Raw genomic sequence first — 18,708 nt, forward strand, 5'->3', positions numbered from 1 at the left:
CTTCTTTCACGGGAGAGTTTGAAGATGCAAGTATCTCCTTCTTCAAGATTATTACCTGCAATGAACTCAGGCCAACCCAGGGTAATGAAGTTGTAAAATAGTACTTATCGGGAATATTAATGCTTTAACTAATGGGTTTAACAGTACTGTTATCGGGAATATTGGCGCAAAGGTTTTCATTAAGATCTAAATGCTAATTAAGGATGATTATGATTACTTTCTCAACCCTTTCGAACATACTTGAATAAATGTTGTTACACAAGTGACTTTATTACATTGTAGTATGTTTCAAACAACATACAACATACACCTTTTGAAGATACTTGAATAAATGTTGTTGTTGCACAAGTCACTCTATTACATTGTAGTATGTTTCAAACAACATACAACGCCTCCACTGAGGCTCGATCTCATGTCATCTGAGCACAAAATGCTTGACAGTCCTAATAATGGTATAGTTATTAAAGTTTGGAAAAATTAATATATGATTAGGAAATTAAATATATTCAATTCTTAAATAAAATCAAGGGAAAATGGCACTTTTCCCCCCTAAATTATATACTTATAGCACTTTTTCCCCCTCAATTATTTATGTAAGCACATTAGCCCCCTCAATTATTTTAAAAGTGATGGTTTTTCCCCCTGATATATTAAATTGACATTTTTACCCTTAAAGTAAACATTTTATTTATTTTACTTCTCCAACAAATTATTGTGTATATGTAGCAATGACCACGGTTCGGTTCGAACTGAACCGGACAGTATAGCAATCGAATTAAAAGTTTTCGGTTATGATTCAAATCTAGAACCTAATATTTGGATTTCAATTTATTAAATTTATGAACCAAAAAAATTGGATCATGAACCGTGAATCGGCGGTTCCGGATCCGGTTCGCAATTTTGAACCGTTTTTATTTTAAAATTTTATTTTATTTTTTATTTTAAAATAGTCTAAATTCAACAATAAATGTATTTTATTTATTTTTAGTTCGGAACATGAACCGGCCATTCCGGTTTGCGATTTTAATAAACTCTAAATATCGCGTTTTGATTCTAAATTGTTATTGGAATATTTTGGTTTGGTTGCTATAGTATCTGTTTGGTTTGAACCAAATTATAATAATAATTTGTTGGAGAAGAAAAATAAATGAAATATTTATTTTAAATATTTATTTTAAGGGTAAATATGTCCATTTAACATTTTAGAGGGAAAAAGAGCCACTTAAATAATTAAGGGGGGAAAAGTGCTATATGTATATAACTCAGGGGGAAAAAGAGTCATTTTCCCTAAAACCAAATTCTATGTTTGGTAGAATTACTATATGATTAGGAAAGTAAGTATATGTAACTCCTAACCAAAATCAAATCCTAAACTTATCACGAATATTGCATGTACAATGGCAGCAGAATTGAAGCATCATCTTCCTCCTCCTCCATCACATCTCCTACCCAAGTATTTAACTATTTTTTGTGTGCAGTTGTCTATAATGCATTTGTAACCACGCATTTGTTATATATACAAATGAAGGATCGGAACAAAAAGATTTCCATTACTTCTGCAGCCGCTGCTTCAATTCATCCCGCTCCCAAGTTAAAAATTACCAAATAATTTTTTTATGAATACAGTCTAACATGCATTATCAGTAGTTGATGAAACTGAAAGCCTAAAACCTATAATGTTACAGAGATATCATCAAACTACAAGTACTAAACAACTAAATAATGATTGAATTACTATATTTTAGCTTTGGATGAATTCGTAAAACTTGTTTTTTTTTTTTTTTTTTCAATGATGGATCATGGATATATGCATTTACAATCTTGAAGCATTGTGTCTCTGTCTTGCCCATCATGGATTGGATGACCCAAACTCTACGACTTCTCCACAATCATCCGATAATTAAACCATTAAAGAAGTAAAAATAGCTGTTATGTTCTTGAAGTCCGATCCCATATATACAAGTTGAAGAAGGCAAGCTAAGCCTAATCAAACCTAAAAATCTTGGGGAAAATGATCTAGCGACGATGGTAGAAAATGCAAATTCTTTGAAAGAAACATCGAATCTTAATTCAGCAAAGCACAAATTAATGAATGTAACCTAGGTTGATGCTCGGAGAACCTCAACTTCTAAAACAACAGCATCATCAAAACTGCTTCTTTTTCTGAGGAGTTTGAAGATGCAAGTATCTCCTTCTTCGAGATTGTTCCCTGCAATGAACTCAGGCCAACCCCGGGTAATGATGGCGTATTTGGTCCTCCCACCTTTGCAAACCTTAAGGCTAACTTGCCTCTCGTCGCTTGGACCTTTCAGAGTTATTCTTGCGTTTTGGTACAGTTCATTGGCTACACAGAATTCTGCAGGTATATGCTGAAGTTCACACATATCAATTGAAGTCAGTAATCAGTAAAGGAAATTTTTTTATGATTCTTCAAAGATGAGAAAACTTACCATGTAAGGAGATCTGCTACGGAGATGATATGGCTTCATTAATGTTGAAAATTGCAAACATTGTTCCGGGGAAGATGTATTCACCTTACGTTCTCTTTTTCCTACCAAAAATCAAACTTCATTCAACTGTATTTTATTCCAATAAGACATTGTGTGTAGAGAGTAATATGCTAAAAGTTAATAATGCAGATCAGAGAATGAAACTCGAGAATTATTTTGTTTCTGTTTTCAAGGTGTAATTCATCTACTTGTGAGAATTAAAATCATGCATTCATTCAACAGTATAACTTACTTTTAGTGTCCCCCTTCTTGTCCTGTGCACATCCTTTCGGTTTGGAAGGGACTTGATCTTTGTGATTTTCCTGTTCCAGACTACTTTTGTTCTTGTCATTCTTCACTGGCGATTTGTTCTTTTCATGTTTCTGAGTTATTGCTGGGGAAGGTGCATTATCATCATCCGTTTCCTGCTTCACAGAACATTTGTTCATATCATGTTTCTGAGCTTTTGTTTGAGAAGGTGTTTTATCATCATCCCTATTCAAATCATGTTTCTGAGATTTTGCTTGAGAAGGTGTTTTATCATCGTCCCTATTCTGCTTCGTAGAACATCTGTTGATATCACGTTTCTGAATTTTCACTTGAGAAGGTACTGTTTTATCATCCCTCTTGCGTTTCACAGAACGTTTGCCCTTTCCAGGATTCCCAAGTTCTATTTGTAAAGGCACTTCATCTGCAACCTCAGATTTCACGGGTACCTTGATGGCATGTTGTTCCTGAATTTTCACCTCGGAAGGGCAAGCCTTTTCGCGGTCTATCTCAGCTGGCAAGGCAACAATTGAGTTCTCTTTATTCCTTTCCTGATCTGCATTACGTTTATTTACTCGGGAATGCCCTCTTTCTTCATGAATATTTGTTCGGGAAGGGAGGTCCTCATTGTCAATCTCAGCTAATATGGCATATAACGGAGCAAGACGAGCATTAAGGTGATAAGTTATCATGTCTTCATCCTCTTCCATCTTGATAGCAACATCTTCACCTTCTTTTTCATCAATGTTAGCTATTTCAATTGAGAGAGGGGGCAGTGTTTCATCTTGGCTTATCTGAGTTAATGGATTGAGCTTAGAAGCCATGTTCTGTTCTTCTTCTGACTGGGAAAACACTTTCTCAGAGCCACTTTTATCCAGCAAAGAAACATTGAAGCAAATGCCACCACCTATGTATTCAAATACTGCAAATTCCCCAACTCTTAAGCCATGATTCTGCACAAAAACTTCCCAACCCTTCTCAAAGTAAAGCTTCCCTTGGCTGCCATGTCCAATCCCCACATCCCATCTCCCCTTTTCAGTGATTAATGTTGCTGTTTTTAATACCTTATCCCCTTCAAGCTTTTCACAGACGATTGGCGGCAGAGTCTATTGCCAAACAATAAAAATAAAAAGGAAGATTAACTAAAAGAAACAATGGCTCTAGCATTTACTTATTCACCAAGAAAAGAACGAATATCAGAATACATACAGAGACGATCATAACATGCATTGTAACCAAAATCTCAGATTGAAGGAGAGCAGAACAAAACCCAGAATCTCAGATTAAAGGAGAGCAGAAAAAAACCACAAATTCCCAGAATTTAACAAATTCTTGAAGGAGCAAAAGTGAGAAAAGGAGAGATTTTGATCGAATCCCAGAATTTAAAAGAAGATCAGAAGGCAGGGGACATACATACCAGTTTAGTCTGGAAACCAGAGGCCATGACTTTAAAGAACCGCCACCCAACCTGAAGCTTGGCTTCCATACCAGGCGGCGGCGGAGGAAGAAGCAGCGGAGTCCCGTGTTTCATCGGCGGCGGAAACAATTATACGAAGATTCTGCGGCTGTAGCTAATACCCAGTTACGCTGTTCAATGTCTCCTGAAGACACCGAGGATTATGATCAAATTCAGGGGGTCCCGAGACCCTAAATACAGACTTCATCATGGCGTTAAATTCGGATTATAGTAATTAAGATTATAGTCAAAATTGGAATTCCAGACAGCTTTGCTTTCTGTGCCAAACTGCCACGACAGTATTTTGAAGATTTTAATGTTGGGCTTTATACACTAGGTAGTCCGATATAACCGTTGGCCCACTTTCTTTAGGCTTCAGAGTTTAGAGATTATTATAATTGAAATTATTTATATATATAAATCAGGCTTTAGAGACTATTATTGCTTGTTCATTTTGTTTTCTTTTTATTTTGCATCTCTGTAAGTTTTCAACTGTAATCATCTTAAATGCAAATGCTGGATTTTGATATTATAAATTTAAAAATTATTCAGAATCTTTTGATAACTGTTATAAAAAAAAAAAAAATTAATGATATTATAAAATTTCATTCTAACAAAGACTCTTACAAATCAATTCGTAAATTAAAATAAAAAATAAAAAAAATCTAAATAATTATGACTCATAAAATAGAAAAAAAAAAAAAACAAACATAATTTATACCCCGGCCTCTTCACATTCTAGGTTGGGAGCTGGATGAATGGACACCGCAGTTGCCAAAGCAATGGAAATTTTTTTGTTCCAAACCTTCATTTGTGTATATAATAAATACGCGCTTACACTGAACACTAAACTAAAAACAATTAAAATAATAATGTCAGAAGTCCTATGATCATCATTTGACTTGATCAAGCTCCATGTCAAGTTAACCACAGCCTAGATGGAACACAGAGAAAAATATGCTAAGAAAATACAACAACCAAGTCCATAAAGTCTAGCTTCAACTATATTTAAATTGCTTGCATCATCTTCTAATCCTAGAGCAACACACCATCTTCCCAAAATAAACTGTTGGCATATTTGTTCAATACGTTGAATTTGAGAAGTTGGCGATAACTCTTTAATTTCCCTCCCAACTTTAACAGCAACAAAAATACTAATATACCATGCAATGGATAATAATAATAGGAGACATACAAATGGATACAAATTCACCATAGTTTCTTTAAGAACTAGCAACAAAATTAGGGAAAGGATAAACACACCTAATGTACTTGCAATTGCAATATGGACAAGTTCACACAAAAAATCGTTAAATGTTGATGGGAGGATGATCTGCCATTGCACATGTAATATCTGATCTCTAACTTAACTCAAAGGCATGCACCCAAATAATGATTTGATCAACTGCACAATGGCTTTAAAAAGATAAGAAATATTATTATTTTTATTATTATTTCTGATTTCTGATAAATTTACGATCGAATTGAATTTATTTACTTTCCTAATCATATACGAAGAAGTAATTTGAATTTGTTAAAAATACTAATAAGTAATAAAGTGTCACTTATAAAGAAAGTGTATTACTTTTGAAGAAAAGAAAAATGTAATATTTTTACATTTTAATCTAAAAGTATTAAAAGTCTATGAGTCATTCTAAACTTATACATCATTCAATTAAGCTAAATATTCACTTCTAAATTCAAACAAAAAATACTTAATATATTTACACTATAATATAATAATTGTAGTAAATTTGAGGTACAATAACTTTGAAGGGAAGTTGTCGGAGGAACAGTTTTATAAAGAGATGGACGCGATTTTCTTGAATAATAATCGCTTCTCTTCGACCATCCCGGAAAGTATGGGGAATTCCTCGGCGTCTGTTGTGGTGTTGGCTAACAACAACTTCAAAGGGTGCATTCCCAGCAGCGTTGGGAGAATGGCGAATTTGAGGGAAATTGTGTTGTTGAACAATGATCTTGTGGGGTGTATGCCGCCGGAGATTGGGAAGCTGCAAAATGTGACGGTTTTCAGTGGTGCTGGGAATAAGTTTTCTGGGATTTTGCCTAAGGGGTTTAGTGGGCTCGAGAAGGTTGTGGAATTGGATGTTTCTGGGATTGTTTTGACTGGGTTTGTCCCGGAGGAGATTTGTAGACTGCAGAATTTGAAAAATTTTAGGTTTTAGTATAATTATTTTAATAGGGAGGAGAAATGGTGTGGTTCCAGTTTAAGAAAAAAGGTTTTGTTAGAGGATAAAAGTTATTGTTTGTCAGAACGATCTAATCAGAGGGCTCAAAAAGATTGTCATAAGGTGGTGGGCAAATCGGTGGATTGCAAGGCGAAATGTAGTGGTGAGAAATCTCATAAGGTTGATCCGTCGTTCTCCCCGCCTCCTCCGCCACTAAAGCAATTCCCACCCCCTCCGCCGCCACCCCCTCCACCACCTCCTATGCAACACTCGCCGTCGCCACCAAAGCAATCTTTAGCTCCACCCCCTCCGCCGCCACAAAGGCACTATTCACCCCCTCTGCCGCCACCGACACCTAAACAGAAATCCCCATCGCTGCCGCACTACCATGATGTTAACCTTCCTCCAGATATTGGTGCAGTTTACGTCTCACCACCTCCACCTATTTTCAAAGGATATTAAATACCATGTCGCTAGATTGTGTTAGTGTTAGTTTAAGAGTAGGAAAATCCAAAAATATAAAAGTTTAGATATCAAATGAATTAGAAAGATAGTTGATGAAGTTCATCCAATCCTGTTGTACTTCTTCAAGTCTGCTGTAGATGGAATCATATCAAATGAAAAAGATATCTTAGTGTTCATCCATAACAACATGCATATATCTTTATTCCCAAGCAGTGAAGTTGGATATATTTCTAACAACAAAGTTTCTAACTTGAACATTAACTTCTTTGTTTTTCATATCCAAAACTTATCCTTTCTTTAATTAACTTTTGTTTGTTCTGGGATTTTGTCAATAAATCTTTACTGCGAAAGGGATAGTTCACATTTGGCATGTAACTATTCGTGCCATTCAAGTTTGACTTTTTGGTGCCTGGTCCCCTACTCCACCTTCCTTCTTTGTCATGTTCTTCCTTCAAAGCCATTTCCAAATTTAAGTGTGTCAGAGTTATGTGTTACATGCAGTTAGAATTGCTTGTCATTGAAAACCACTAGTACATCATGCTTAGTTTAAATGCAAATTGGTACTATAAATAATACATGTGGGCTACACTTGTCGCGCCCGCTTAAAATCACTTAATCAATTATTTTTGTATAACATATGACATGTGATAATATTGTGCAATTTAATTTTTGAAAATCAACCACTATACAAGTATACAGTGTTTATGTGCATGCTCTTAAAAATGACTCAATTAACTATTTTCATGTAAAGAAGTATAATGTGTGATAATACTTTGCCTCAGACTGGTTTTCAAAGTTCAACTTCAAATAAATTTCGGGAGTCTTGTTTGAACTCAAAATCTTGTAATGAAGAATATATGGATGGTAGATAAATTTGAATGTTGTGGTGTTAAGAATCATGTCTAGATCCCTATGTTATCATGTTTGCCCACAAAGTTTGCCACATTAATCACAAAATCTCCTAACATGTCTACCCATTTCTTTCGCGAATGTATGCTTGAAATCATGGCATATCTATCCTTCCTGTTTCATGCTTTTTGACAAACCATAAAAGCCTTAAACCTTTTTGTTGCAAAAGTATTTAGCCTTTTAAGAAGTTGTTCCAATCTGTCCTGCAAGATAATCCTCACTTGTGATAAAAGTAAACTTGCAATAAGTGGCAATGATTATGAGTTCCATGGGATGGTAAAAGTAACATCCATTGACTAGTGTCTTAAGATCAAATTATAAGGCTAGTGTTTCTTTAAATCACCATTTCACCGCTACCTAGGTTGTATGTGCAAGCTTAAAGGACTATTAAGGGTGTCTTTGGTTGGTGGATTTTGTCAATAGGAATTTGTATGAGTATGAAAGTGATTGTTGTTATTTGGTTGATAGGTTTTTAGAACACTATTATGGGTTTCAAATATCCCATCAATTAAAAAACGCATACCCAAATAAAATAAGTGTTTCATTCCCTTATTTATTCTAAAGCACTACTGTTAGTAATCATTCTCATTCCATCCTACTACCAAACATGTTAAATACTTTCACCAAAACTCATTACCATTACCAAGTATTTGATACCCATTTCGATTACTATGTGCGAACCAAACACACCCTAAATTTTCTCACAATAAAAGCTGCCACATCTTAACTTGACAAGATAGTGAAGAGAATAATCGATGTCTAATGCCTGCAAAGAGTCCACCATATTATGATAGTCAATGCTCAATTTGTGCTCTTTTTCACAATCTAACACTTAAAACTAACTGAACTGTATATGCTGAATAGCGATGGCTGTTTGCGAGAAGTTGTACAGCGGGCGGGACCCAGAGAAGGCAGCACTAGGAACTGCAGTGATTGTAGCAATTGGAAATGGTCAAGCCGTCCTACTTGGGTTGATTGAAATTTTGTTCCATTTAGTGTACCCACCCACTGCACGCACCACCGGGACACAGAGAGAGAAAAATCACTACAACCTTGAAATCTATATCCACACACGTACGAGAATAAGAATAACAAAAACCGGTTCTTGGGGCGAATGGTTTTCGTGGCGCAAAACGTCGTCGCGAAATCGCAAGAGATTGGCTCCGATCCGTTTCGTCAAACAATAGTGGCGGTCGCCCAGATTTTCAATCAGAGTGGCGTGGTCAATTAGCTAGAATCGCAGGCTTATTCGCAATGATTTGAAAGATCACCATCCCCACAGGTCACCAACAACAAACATTATTCAAACTCTCAACGTTTGCTAGGGTCCCTTTGATGGAATTAATGATGTCCTTTGTCACATGCCATTATTCATTCTCTGGATCCCGGTTTTAGCCTTGCCATGATGGTCCAACCAGGCGAACAATTTAAGCCCCAGGACAGGGTACAAGGTTAAAAAAAGAATCAAATACTGAAAAAATTAAGAACAGCACTGTACTATAGCAGAAGAAAGAGAATAACCCTTGGCTTGAAAGCGACATTTCATCACAGCAGTAGCCTCAGAGAATCGCAGTGCAAGAGACATTTCAATACAAGTCTGAGTCTCCGACTACATACATAGATCAGTCACAGAGTTAGTCTTACTATGACTCAACCCATCCCACAATACATGTCTTTTGGTTGGGTTTAACATTATCTGATCCACTATTAGAGAAATATTTTTACAACATGGTATATTTGTAAAAGAATCAATTTTTTTGGCTGACAAGATATTTGAAAATTTTAATTTTGTGTCATTCTCTCATTATCACAATAATAAGATAAATTAATCTAAGATTTTAAGTTGTACATAACTGACAGACATAAACTAATTGACCAATTAACATGAATAAGAATGTGAATAGACAGCTCCTACATGAGTGTGCTTATTGACCATTGAGATGGTGATTTATTCTAAACAATTGGTCATACATAAACAAAACTCGTACTAGGAAGTGAAGGGGAAGAACATCATGAAAAGAAACAAAACAAAAAACATGCAGGCACTGTGAAGTCGTCGTCTTGTACAGTAGAAGAAGAAGAAAAAAAAGAAAGTGTAAAATAATAGGGGGAAGTGGGAAGTGGTGGCAGCAGGGGATGATGAGATGAGAGGGGGCAAGAGAATCATGGACAGTGGGAAGAGAAGAATTGCAGAGGCCGAGATATCCGGCAAATACGCAGAGAGAAAGAGATGCGCATATCGAAAAGGAATAGGAAGACGAAAGTGAACCAATTATTGCCCCCCACGCTAGCCCGACAGCAATTATGCTGTCGCCTACTCTCTATAATCTCTAATCCCCAAAAACCCCCTTCGCATTTTAATTCCTTTTTCCATGCGCCTTCTTGGTGGTTTAGCTCAACACGCCATAACCCACCCGGCCCCAACTCCCCGCTCTCCCTATTTTAATTTACGAATCATTATGCTCCAATCTCGAAATTTTGGTAGAGAATATATTAGTATAGGTTATTTAATGATTTATAACGTTTATTTAAAATATATTTACTTATAATTGTTTTTTTTTTTACGGGGTTTATGAATATACATGGAGGTCTTCACCCAAACAAATAATTAGTATAAAAAGATTTTTCAACTGTGTCATTAACTTAAATCATTTTGTAAAGTATATGACATGATCAATTTTGATCAATCAGTAACAAAGTGTCATATCTCTTCTTGGTGGCGCTTCCGGTCTTGATCTCTAATAACTTGTCGTACACTAAGGTTCTTTGATGTATGAAATAGCACTTTCGTTCTCATATTATAATTTCACTATTGAAACTTATGTGATGTTTTACAACTAACAAATTGTCGATGGCATGTCAACACTATCGTCAATAAACAAAGTCAAAACACCAAGGGTTGAATAATAGAATGCAAGGAGACTTAGAACAATAGTACTACCTCAGTTGCCCAAAGTTCCATGAAATTTATATATACTTTACACCCACGGGAGAGTATATATACACGAGGTTTATTTGTACAAAATAGAAAATGAATCCATAGCCCCATGTGATTTAGTGTAGTTGGTTCGTCACCTAAATTAATTAAAAGTCATGACAGGATGCGACAGTGTTAGGATTTGAATCTCACTAATAAACATATATATATATATATGAAAAAAAAAAAGGCACAAGGATGTTAGAAGGTCTAGGTTGGATCCTTTGTGCACACATGAAGACTATGGTCTAATCAGTGAGCTGATTGCGCGACTTGTGATTTACCTCAACAATAACTATAGGGACAAGGTCATGTGAGTTTAAGATTAGTCCGAGGAATCTGTGATCACATTACAATAAAATAAAATAAAAAATCTCTAAAGCCAACTCTACCAAAAATGAACTAGAAACTTCTTAAAACATGAATAGGAAAAGTGATCTAGACTAAGCAACAAGTTTCTAAATTCTCATTTAAGAGAGATCTCCATATCCCGTTACCCTTATTCTCAATATATAATCCTCTGGACACTCGAATAATCTTCCGTACACTGTCGCAATCTAAGACTAGTAGTCCGACCAATCCTTTGATTGTAGACCGACCAATTGCTTCTAAGGCTCTAGGTTGATCGCTCAATCACTAGTATCACCTCAATACTATGTATTATATTGTAGCTAGATAATTAAAGCATTAAGATAAGGTTTTAAAGAATGATGAAACCGTTTGTCATGAAGATGGAAGATTTTGGCATAAAGTGTTTTTTTAATCAAGATTTAGTTATTAGTGGCTTAAATTTTAACACCATGCAAGCATTATTGAGCGCCGTTGTACTAGCCGGATGCAATAAAAAGTAGAATAGTTAATGGATAATGAGTAGTGGTAATGCACCCACTAAAGAATGCATTATGCATGCTCAAATGGTAGCACCCAATAATCAATCCACGATTCAGGAATTTAGATTAGCCATCATTGTACATACCAACAAAAGTAGTAGCAACCCCCCGCTGATTTTGGATGAATAATGATTTGCTACACCATATTTTATTGTTTTGTTTGTTTGCTTGTTTTTGTTTTTGTTACTTTTTGTTTATTCAATTAAAAGGAGAAATTTCAAGATAAATAAGAGAGTCTTATTTTTTTTTTATTGTGAATATAGCATAAGATTAAATTATTAATTATGTCAATCATATTTTCTCTCATAAATTATTATGAAAATACAGAATAATGAATCATTCAAATTTTCTAACTTGCAAAATAGAAGTTTTCACATGTTTATATGCAATCATGTTATGTTCTCTAAACACATGCTTAACTCTTACTTTTTAATCTCCTTCCGTAACATGTTGCACTCAAAAAAGATTTCACAACGGTTCACAAATTCTATCCCGTCAAACATTTAATCACTATAACACACAATTCTTTCTATCTTGATACATTGAGTACACCACTAAATAGTAAATATTATACCTTATTATATACATATAATTTTTGCTTTTTAATGTTTAGAAAAAGTTATATAATAGCTTTAACTTTTATTTGAAAATGACAAGTACTATATTTCATTATTTTTGAAATTGATACCCTAAATCAAAAAAATAAATAATCATATAAAAAATGATTTGTTTCATATAAAAAAATTTGGATAAATTAGTAAATAATTAAATTGTTTAATAGAATTCCCTAGTCCTAAAAGTAGGCTGAGCAAGAAAAGAGTGATTTTAGGAAAGCGGGTCAGGCCCCCCCTTGGTTCTCTCTGAATATAAATTCTACTCGCCACTCTAATCCAAACACAACTGTGTCTTTTCTCAAGCTCTTCAACCAAAAACAAATATTTGTCTTCTTCACTATCAATCTGCTTTTTCCATTCCTCCATTTCGCCTGAAATCGCTGCAAGAAGCCAAACCCCAGAAAATTCCAAGGCTTAGCACCTGAAGAGAAGATTCAGAGAAACAGAAGGACAGAAATGTCTTCCGACAGCGGGGAGAGACGGCCGGGGAGGATGACGGGAACGGCGGGGCAGAAGTCAACGGAGCCGGAGAATCTGCCATGCCCGCGCTGCGATTCTACGAACACTAAGTTCTGTTACTACAACAACTACAACCTCTCTCAGCCTCGCCACTTTTGCAAATCCTGCCGCCGTTACTGGACCCGCGGCGGCACCCTGCGGAACGTCCCCGTCGGCGGCGGCACCCGCAAGCAGCCCTCCAACAAGCGCCCACGGACCAACACCCTCGCCGCCTCATCCCCTCCTGACATGCCGCCTCGGGAGCCGTTCCACTCTGCCGGGTCGGGTTGCGAGGTGAACCTGAATGAGGCGGTGCCGGACCCCGGCACCGCCAGCTTCACGTCATTACTGGGCTCCCCGGTCGGCGGCGATGGCGCTGGGTTCATGTCACTGGGCGGGTTCGGCCTCGGGCTCGGAGACGCCGGCATGCATGGATTCGGGTTCGGATTGGGCATGGTGGACTGGCCCGCGGAGACAGTAGGTGCAGCTCCCTCTGGAAATGTGAACGGAGGCGGGCCTACAGTGGGTGGGCCCGTGGGTTCATCAAGTTGCAACACGTGGCAAATGGGCGGTGGTCTCGTCGACGGCACCCTCGGTGACGGCGGAGATTATTTCGGCTGGCCGGACCTCGCAATATCGGCGCCGGGCAGAAGATCTTGAATATTGTACGCGGTAAACAAAAACAAGTTCGCTTCTGTTTCTTAGTAGTTTAGTATAACAGGAATTTGAACTCTAAAAACTCCGACTTCTGTTAATCATGTTTTGGTTCTTGTTTCTTTATTATTATTATTAATTATCATTAGTCCTGGTAATTAAGGTACCGCTACCTAAAACTATTTCATCGATTACTTGTGCTGGATTTCGGATTGGTGTGACTGTAGATTTATTTTTCCCTTGTTATTTTACAGGAGCTTTTGTTAATGTAAATGCTTAAAAAAATCATATCTTTTTGACGAGTTTAAGATGAAAAAAGAATCTGGTTCTTGGCTTGTTTTATATAACTATTGTCTTCCCAACATGTTCATATCTAGTTATCTTCTACTTTCGGTTACACGGTGGGGGAGCTTTGGGCATATTTTTAGTTGACAGTGATGCCTTTTCATTGCTACATCTTGGAAACTTCCGATGAGAACGTGTGGGGGCCTAGAAACCAAGAGAGTGCAACGTTGTATTTTATTGTGTTTATAGTACAATTTTGTCATTTTAAAGAATCACATTTATTAGTGTTTTTACTTCCATTTACTTTTCTCCCAAAGTTTGAATCCTCAACCCCAAGGCGTTCCCATATCCTAGAGCATTTGAGAAGATATAAATTAAGGTAACTAAATACGGAGTAGTTTAAGTGATATGCACACAAGGTCAAATGTTAGTACGTATAAATGATTTGTCCATTTTAAATATAATTCTTACACTTTCACTTCCAAAATTTAAACATTAATATTTTCTCTCAAATACTATTTTTTAAACTAGTGAGTTAATTCTGTCCGATGTCTTCATTTACTATCTATGGGTGTGGATGTAGCCCTAATAGATCTGGTCTTGTAACTCTTGTGGATAAAGGGTCACAAAAGAAGGAAACCAACTTAACAACTGTACTACCAAGATTGCTCCATCTTAAACTTGATTCTTTACCAATTCTGACTAACGCTTTCTTGATTAATTGTGTGGTGTTAAAGTGGTCAATCTCATTAACTCTAGTAGACAAATGATCATAATAAGCTTGATTCTCATCAATTTTTCTCTTTAACACCTTCTCAATTGGTGGCATTGTGGCAAAGGAAGAATGGAGGGCAGCCAAGTGCGACCATAGAAAGAAGGGTGTTGGGGTTTGGTACAGTAGTGGAAAATGGTAGAAGTGCAATGAATGCTACTGCGACTAGGAATTAGCCAGCAAGGCAGGTAGACCTACTGCCACTGGTACTATACTCTACATTTGAGTTGCGTGAGCCCGGATTCTACTATACTCTGATGAAATCTGATTATTTAAGGTAAAAAAAATTGGGTCTATATTTAAATCTATGTTTTTCAACAATGTACGGTATATAATCCAATTGACAAGAAAGGGTTAGGCAGGGACAATTGTGGATAAGAAAGATTGCATATATTCTTGTTTGGCCCTGGAATATATTGTATACGAACCATATCTAAAGCCAAATTGTTCTTCAACTTGGAACAAACAGCATTTCATTTCATGGGAAAAGCATAAGAATAAACAAAGATTTTGGTAGCTACATAGACATGATCAGATCAAAATTATGCATTATTGCAAAAGTAAACAGATACAATGCAGCCTCCACCCATGCTGTCTCTTTCCATCCACATTTCTTTAAGACGACGAAATAAGCCTGCAACCACTATCCAAGAATGTGCACTGAGTAAAACCCACTTTTCAGCTAGGAGGGTTGAAGAACTTTAGCTTTAGCCCGCTGTTCACCATGCTCCAAATACCGCCAATGGAGAGTGTCACGCTTAGAGCCACGCCTAACCAGCCGAGAATCCAGTTGAAGTACCAGTTGAAGCTGTACTTGGATGGCTTCTTTATGAGCACCCACATGAAGCACGGGTAGGCAAATGTGACGGGGAGAGTGAGTCCTCCTAGCAACCCGGTGAGGCTTGAGAGGAACGGGAGTGCAACCCCGATGAAGAATGAGAAGAACCCATAGAACACTCGGAAACCAGAGCGAACCCAGACTGAGCAAGGGCGGTTTGTGCGGCTGGTGTAGCTTGCTTCAAAGCTGTCGAAAACTGGCATCGAGTATATCTGGAAGCTACTCAGGCAGTTGAACACGACCAAGAGGAATGTCATCGCGAGAAGGCCTCTTGGGATATCGTGAATGTGGAATTCGAACAAGGCGCTTAGAATCCCCTCTGGCGGCATCTGAAAGGAATCAAATAGTGATATAACTTTTTTTTTTTTTGAGTACTACTGATTTTGTTATCTGTTCATAACTACTTTCTCAACCTACTCTGAGGCTCAAACCCACAATCTCCCACATAAAAGAACAACTTGATGCCAGTAGACCACAAGGTCTTTGGGAGGGATATAACTTATACACGAGCAAAACAAAAGATGGAACAAGCAGCATAAACACATGGAATGTGAAATGACCATAAAACTTACAAGGTTTCCATAAGCCCAGAAACCGCCAATGGCAATAGGGAACAAACTCATGGCAATTAACGAATAGGCAACCTTGGCTCCGTTCCACATTGGCACGTGAGCCGGGTGTTTGAAGGTTGATGGCATTGTTGCCTGTATAGAGCCAATATAGAAGCAAATTCATTTCACAATAGAGGATTAGTCGAAGAAATGGATTATATACTATATAGTATGTACCTGAATTTCTAGAGCCAAGTTGTGACCTCTAAACGCAAATGCTACAATGCCAAGAGCATTCAAGACTGTAAAGGCGGAAGCTGTGAAGGAAGGCAAGGAAATGGGGTCATAGGAGATCGACGGGGGTCGTGGTTTGCTGACAGAGAGGACCCACGCCATGGTAGAGTATACGATGGCCGTCACTGCTCCTACAAGTGACAGCCCCGCAATTGAATTGAGGTTTGGTAGCTGGGATAGGACTATGCAGAGAGAGGTGAACACGAGATACCATTCTATACTCGTCAAAGGATTTGAAGAACAAACCGAACCACAAACAATCTGAAAGAACAGCTTCATGGTTTCCCCTCCTATGAGAATCAACGCTGTTGCAGTTCCAGCTGACAGATATACGGTGGGGAAGACAGCAAGCCAAACGCCTAATTTTTCCCCTTGAAAATTTCAAAACACACAATTATTTCACACGTCGTTTCAAAGTTTAAGTGAAACTCGGTCTATTGTATCCAATCTCACCAAAAGCTGCTTGTGAAAGTTCTACATATCTATTATATCGCTTCCCGGGAACAGCTTCATGAAGCTGAACCAGAATCCAGAGTGTGTATAGCTGCCAGACGTAGGCTATGGTTAACGAAATTATTCCCCAGCTCCTTCAATTACAAGAAAAAAGGACAAATTCTCAATCACTTATGTTTCATGAATATTATCAAAATAAGTCACATAGTCCATTAACATAATAAAATGGAAACCTAGATTGCTGCTAACCATCTGGGATAAACTATGGAGTGTACATAAACAAAGATCTGCACTAAAAGATCCCTTCTTTTATATGACTAACTTTGAAGGGCTCTTAAATCCAGGCAATATTTTCAGCTTAATACTGAAGAATACAATCAAACTGTAACTATGTGTTCCCAGATAAATGCTCAAACAGAGGAAAAGTGGAAACCTACTGAAAAAGTGATGAATATGCAGTGCATGAAAGAAAAGAAAAGTCCATATTGGCAATGCAAATACCAATGAAGCACAAAGCTGCAAAAAACTGTATCATATCAAAAGACATGAAAACAGAATCATGAGTGACTGATTCTTGACATCCTAATGAAAATGAAAACAATGAAATGAATGACAAGACAAGCTTCAACCTTTAAGGATCTTTCTTGCTCCTACTGAAACTAATTCAATGACAGTCAAGAACCTACTCAAATTAGGCACATTTATGAACTTTTTCCCCCAAAACAGCAAAAGCAAATGAAAGAGTTGCAGTAAACACTGTACTCCAAGTAAATTTTAGATGAACAATTAAAGAAATGGATTAGTAATTGAAGGCACAGAAGAAAATTAAAGGAGAGGGAGATTTAGGTTTGAGATACCATCCAAGAAAAGAGAAAGCAACCGGCAAGACCAAAGCTTGGAACCCCACACCGGCATTGAGGTTATGGAAAGCAGCATAGTAAGCATTGCCATTGCGGGATTCAGTGATGGGAAGCCATGCGTCTTGTGGGTTGAGCTTGGTCAAGTGACCCATCTCCTCCAAGTAACCCTTCATGTTAATCAATGCCCTCTTCATTGGGGTACCAATGGGGCTAATGAACCGTGGAGATATGAAGGAAGAGGGCGTCCATGACTTGGCCTCCTTATTCCTCGGCGACCTCTGCCCTGACGGAGTCAATATCTCCGGCGTCGACGCGGGTGGCGTCGCCGGGATTGAAATTAGCTCCGTCTCCGGCCTCTCCTCCATCTCCGATCCCTCAGTAGCGAGACAACAACAATGTGTGTATACTATATATTGCGTGGTACGAGAAAAGGAGAAACTTTCCACAAGTCTTATCAAAATGGGTTTTCTTCTTTCTTTTCGTTTGTTGTTTAGTTGGTGTTCGTTTCTTTCTACTTTTTCTTGGGGTGGTCAGAGAATATGGACAGGGTTGCACATGCAATAATGGTTTGAGCCGAAATGAACGGCGTTATGGTGTTTGTGAGAGAGAGGGAGGTAGCAAAGCCGAAATCTTGGCCGTTGGTCTGTGCTCTAAGCAGCAATCTCGAGGTGGTTGCAATGGTGGTGGTGGTGGTGGCGGCGGCTCCACACGGCTTATTATTCAACAACTGCAGCCTGCAACCCTGCAGGGTGGGTGGTGTGAGACTGTGAGGTGAGGTGACAAATTTTGTTTTGTTTTGTTTTGCTTTTTTCCTTTTAAGTCAAATTAATCTTAACCATGGTCCAAGAATCATTAAAGAAAGCAAATAGCAAGTTACTTAGTACTCCCTCCGTCCTTAATTGATTGTCTTACTTGCTTTTTGATAAGAGTTTTAATACAACAAAAAATAAATTACTAACTTTCTAATGTTATCCTTCAAAAGTAGGTGTTGTTTGTACAGATTACAATTGTACTTACCTCTAGAAATTTGAAAAGTCAAAAGGGTAAATTAGAAAATGTAGAGTGATAGTTATATTCAATTTTAAAAAGGTGACACTATTTTGGAACAAATTAAAAAAGTAAGTAAGACAGATAAAATGATACGTAGGGAGTATCAAGTTGCAATAGTTATACCATGGACTCGGATCCATTTTGCAAGATGGATCTGAGTTCAAAATACACAATTTACATACTTAATGTTCATAATT

General features: G+C 37.4%; 4 protein-coding genes across 6 annotated transcripts; 2 read left to right on the forward strand and 2 right to left on the reverse strand.

Annotated features, from left to right (window-relative positions):
• Positions 1-1,854: 1,854 nt before the first annotated feature.
• On the reverse strand, positions 1,855-4,454 carry LOC109170386. 3 transcript variants are annotated; one of them, XM_019319477.1, is made up of 5 exons: positions 4,311-4,454; positions 4,174-4,254; positions 2,743-3,862; positions 2,451-2,551; positions 1,855-2,369 (listed from the first exon to the last, which is right to left on the reverse strand). In XM_019319477.1, the coding sequence occupies exons 2-5, from the start codon at positions 4,240-4,242 to the stop codon at positions 2,100-2,102; spliced, it is 1,560 nt and encodes a 519-aa protein (XP_019175022.1). In that variant the 5' UTR covers positions 4,243-4,254; positions 4,311-4,454; the 3' UTR covers positions 1,855-2,099. The 3 variants fall into 3 exon arrangements, with proteins under 3 accessions (XP_019175022.1, XP_019175023.1, XP_019175021.1); XM_019319478.1 differs by having other exon boundaries at positions 2,743-2,984; positions 3,039-3,862; positions 4,174-4,454; XM_019319476.1 differs by having other exon boundaries at positions 4,174-4,454.
• Positions 4,422-6,404, forward strand: LOC109169785 (pollen-specific leucine-rich repeat extensin-like protein 4). Its single transcript, XM_019318677.1, has 2 exons — positions 4,422-4,443; positions 5,962-6,404. Exons 1-2 carry the CDS (start codon positions 4,422-4,424, stop codon positions 6,396-6,398), a joined length of 459 nt encoding a protein of 152 aa, XP_019174222.1. The 3' UTR covers positions 6,399-6,404.
• A 6,098-nt stretch (positions 6,405-12,502) lies between these two features.
• On the forward strand, positions 12,503-13,750 carry LOC109170428 (dof zinc finger protein DOF3.4-like). The gene has a single exon (XM_019319549.1). The coding sequence runs from the start codon at positions 12,713-12,715 to the stop codon at positions 13,412-13,414; it is 702 nt and encodes a 233-aa protein (XP_019175094.1). The 5' UTR covers positions 12,503-12,712; the 3' UTR covers positions 13,415-13,750.
• A 1,149-nt stretch (positions 13,751-14,899) lies between these two features.
• Positions 14,900-18,209, reverse strand: LOC109170425 (lysine histidine transporter-like 8). The gene is made up of 5 exons (XM_019319545.1): positions 17,459-18,209; positions 16,602-16,735; positions 16,092-16,519; positions 15,876-16,007; positions 14,900-15,632 (listed from the first exon to the last, which is right to left on the reverse strand). Exons 1-5 carry the CDS (start codon positions 17,824-17,826, stop codon positions 15,144-15,146), a joined length of 1,551 nt encoding a protein of 516 aa, XP_019175090.1. The 5' UTR covers positions 17,827-18,209; the 3' UTR covers positions 14,900-15,143.
• Positions 18,210-18,708: the final 499 nt, after the last annotated feature.

The sequence above is a fragment of the Ipomoea nil genome, unplaced genomic scaffold (genome assembly GCF_001879475.1).
Source record: "Ipomoea nil cultivar Tokyo-kokei standard unplaced genomic scaffold, Asagao_1.1 scaffold3321, whole genome shotgun sequence".
Taxonomy (NCBI): domain Eukaryota; kingdom Viridiplantae; phylum Streptophyta; class Magnoliopsida; order Solanales; family Convolvulaceae; genus Ipomoea; species Ipomoea nil.

What these genes read in the sequence shown, in the direction of transcription:
- LOC109170386 (XM_019319476.1), bottom strand. Translation starts at nt 4,287, where the DNA reads ATGAAACACGGGACTCCGCTGCTTCTTCCTCCGCCGCCGCCTGGTATG. An exon ending in CAAGAAGGGGGACACTAAAA is followed by an intron (nt 2,552 to 2,742) that starts GTAAGTTATACT and finishes GATTTTTGGTAG; the next exon opens with GAAAAAGAGAACGTAAGGTG. An exon ending in GTAGCAGATCTCCTTACATG is followed by an intron (nt 2,370 to 2,450) that starts GTAAGTTTTCTC and finishes TGTGAACTTCAG; the next exon opens with CATATACCTGCAGAATTCTG.
- LOC109169785 (XM_019318677.1), top strand. Translation starts at nt 4,422, where the DNA reads ATGGCGTTAAATTCGGATTATA. An exon ending in GGCGTTAAATTCGGATTATA is followed by an intron (nt 4,444 to 5,961) that starts GTAATTAAGATT and finishes TAATAATTGTAG; the next exon opens with TAAATTTGAGGTACAATAAC.
- LOC109170428 (XM_019319549.1), top strand. Translation starts at nt 12,713, where the DNA reads ATGTCTTCCGACAGCGGGGAGAGACGGCCGGGGAGGATGACGGGAACG.
- LOC109170425 (XM_019319545.1), bottom strand. Translation starts at nt 17,826, where the DNA reads ATGGAGGAGAGGCCGGAGACGGAGCTAATTTCAATCCCGGCGACGCCA. An exon ending in GCTTTCTCTTTTCTTGGATG is followed by an intron (nt 16,736 to 17,458) that starts GTATCTCAAACC and finishes TTGTAATTGAAG; the next exon opens with GAGCTGGGGAATAATTTCGT. An exon ending in TCTGGGCTTATGGAAACCTT is followed by an intron (nt 15,633 to 15,875) that starts GTAAGTTTTATG and finishes GATTCCTTTCAG; the next exon opens with ATGCCGCCAGAGGGGATTCT.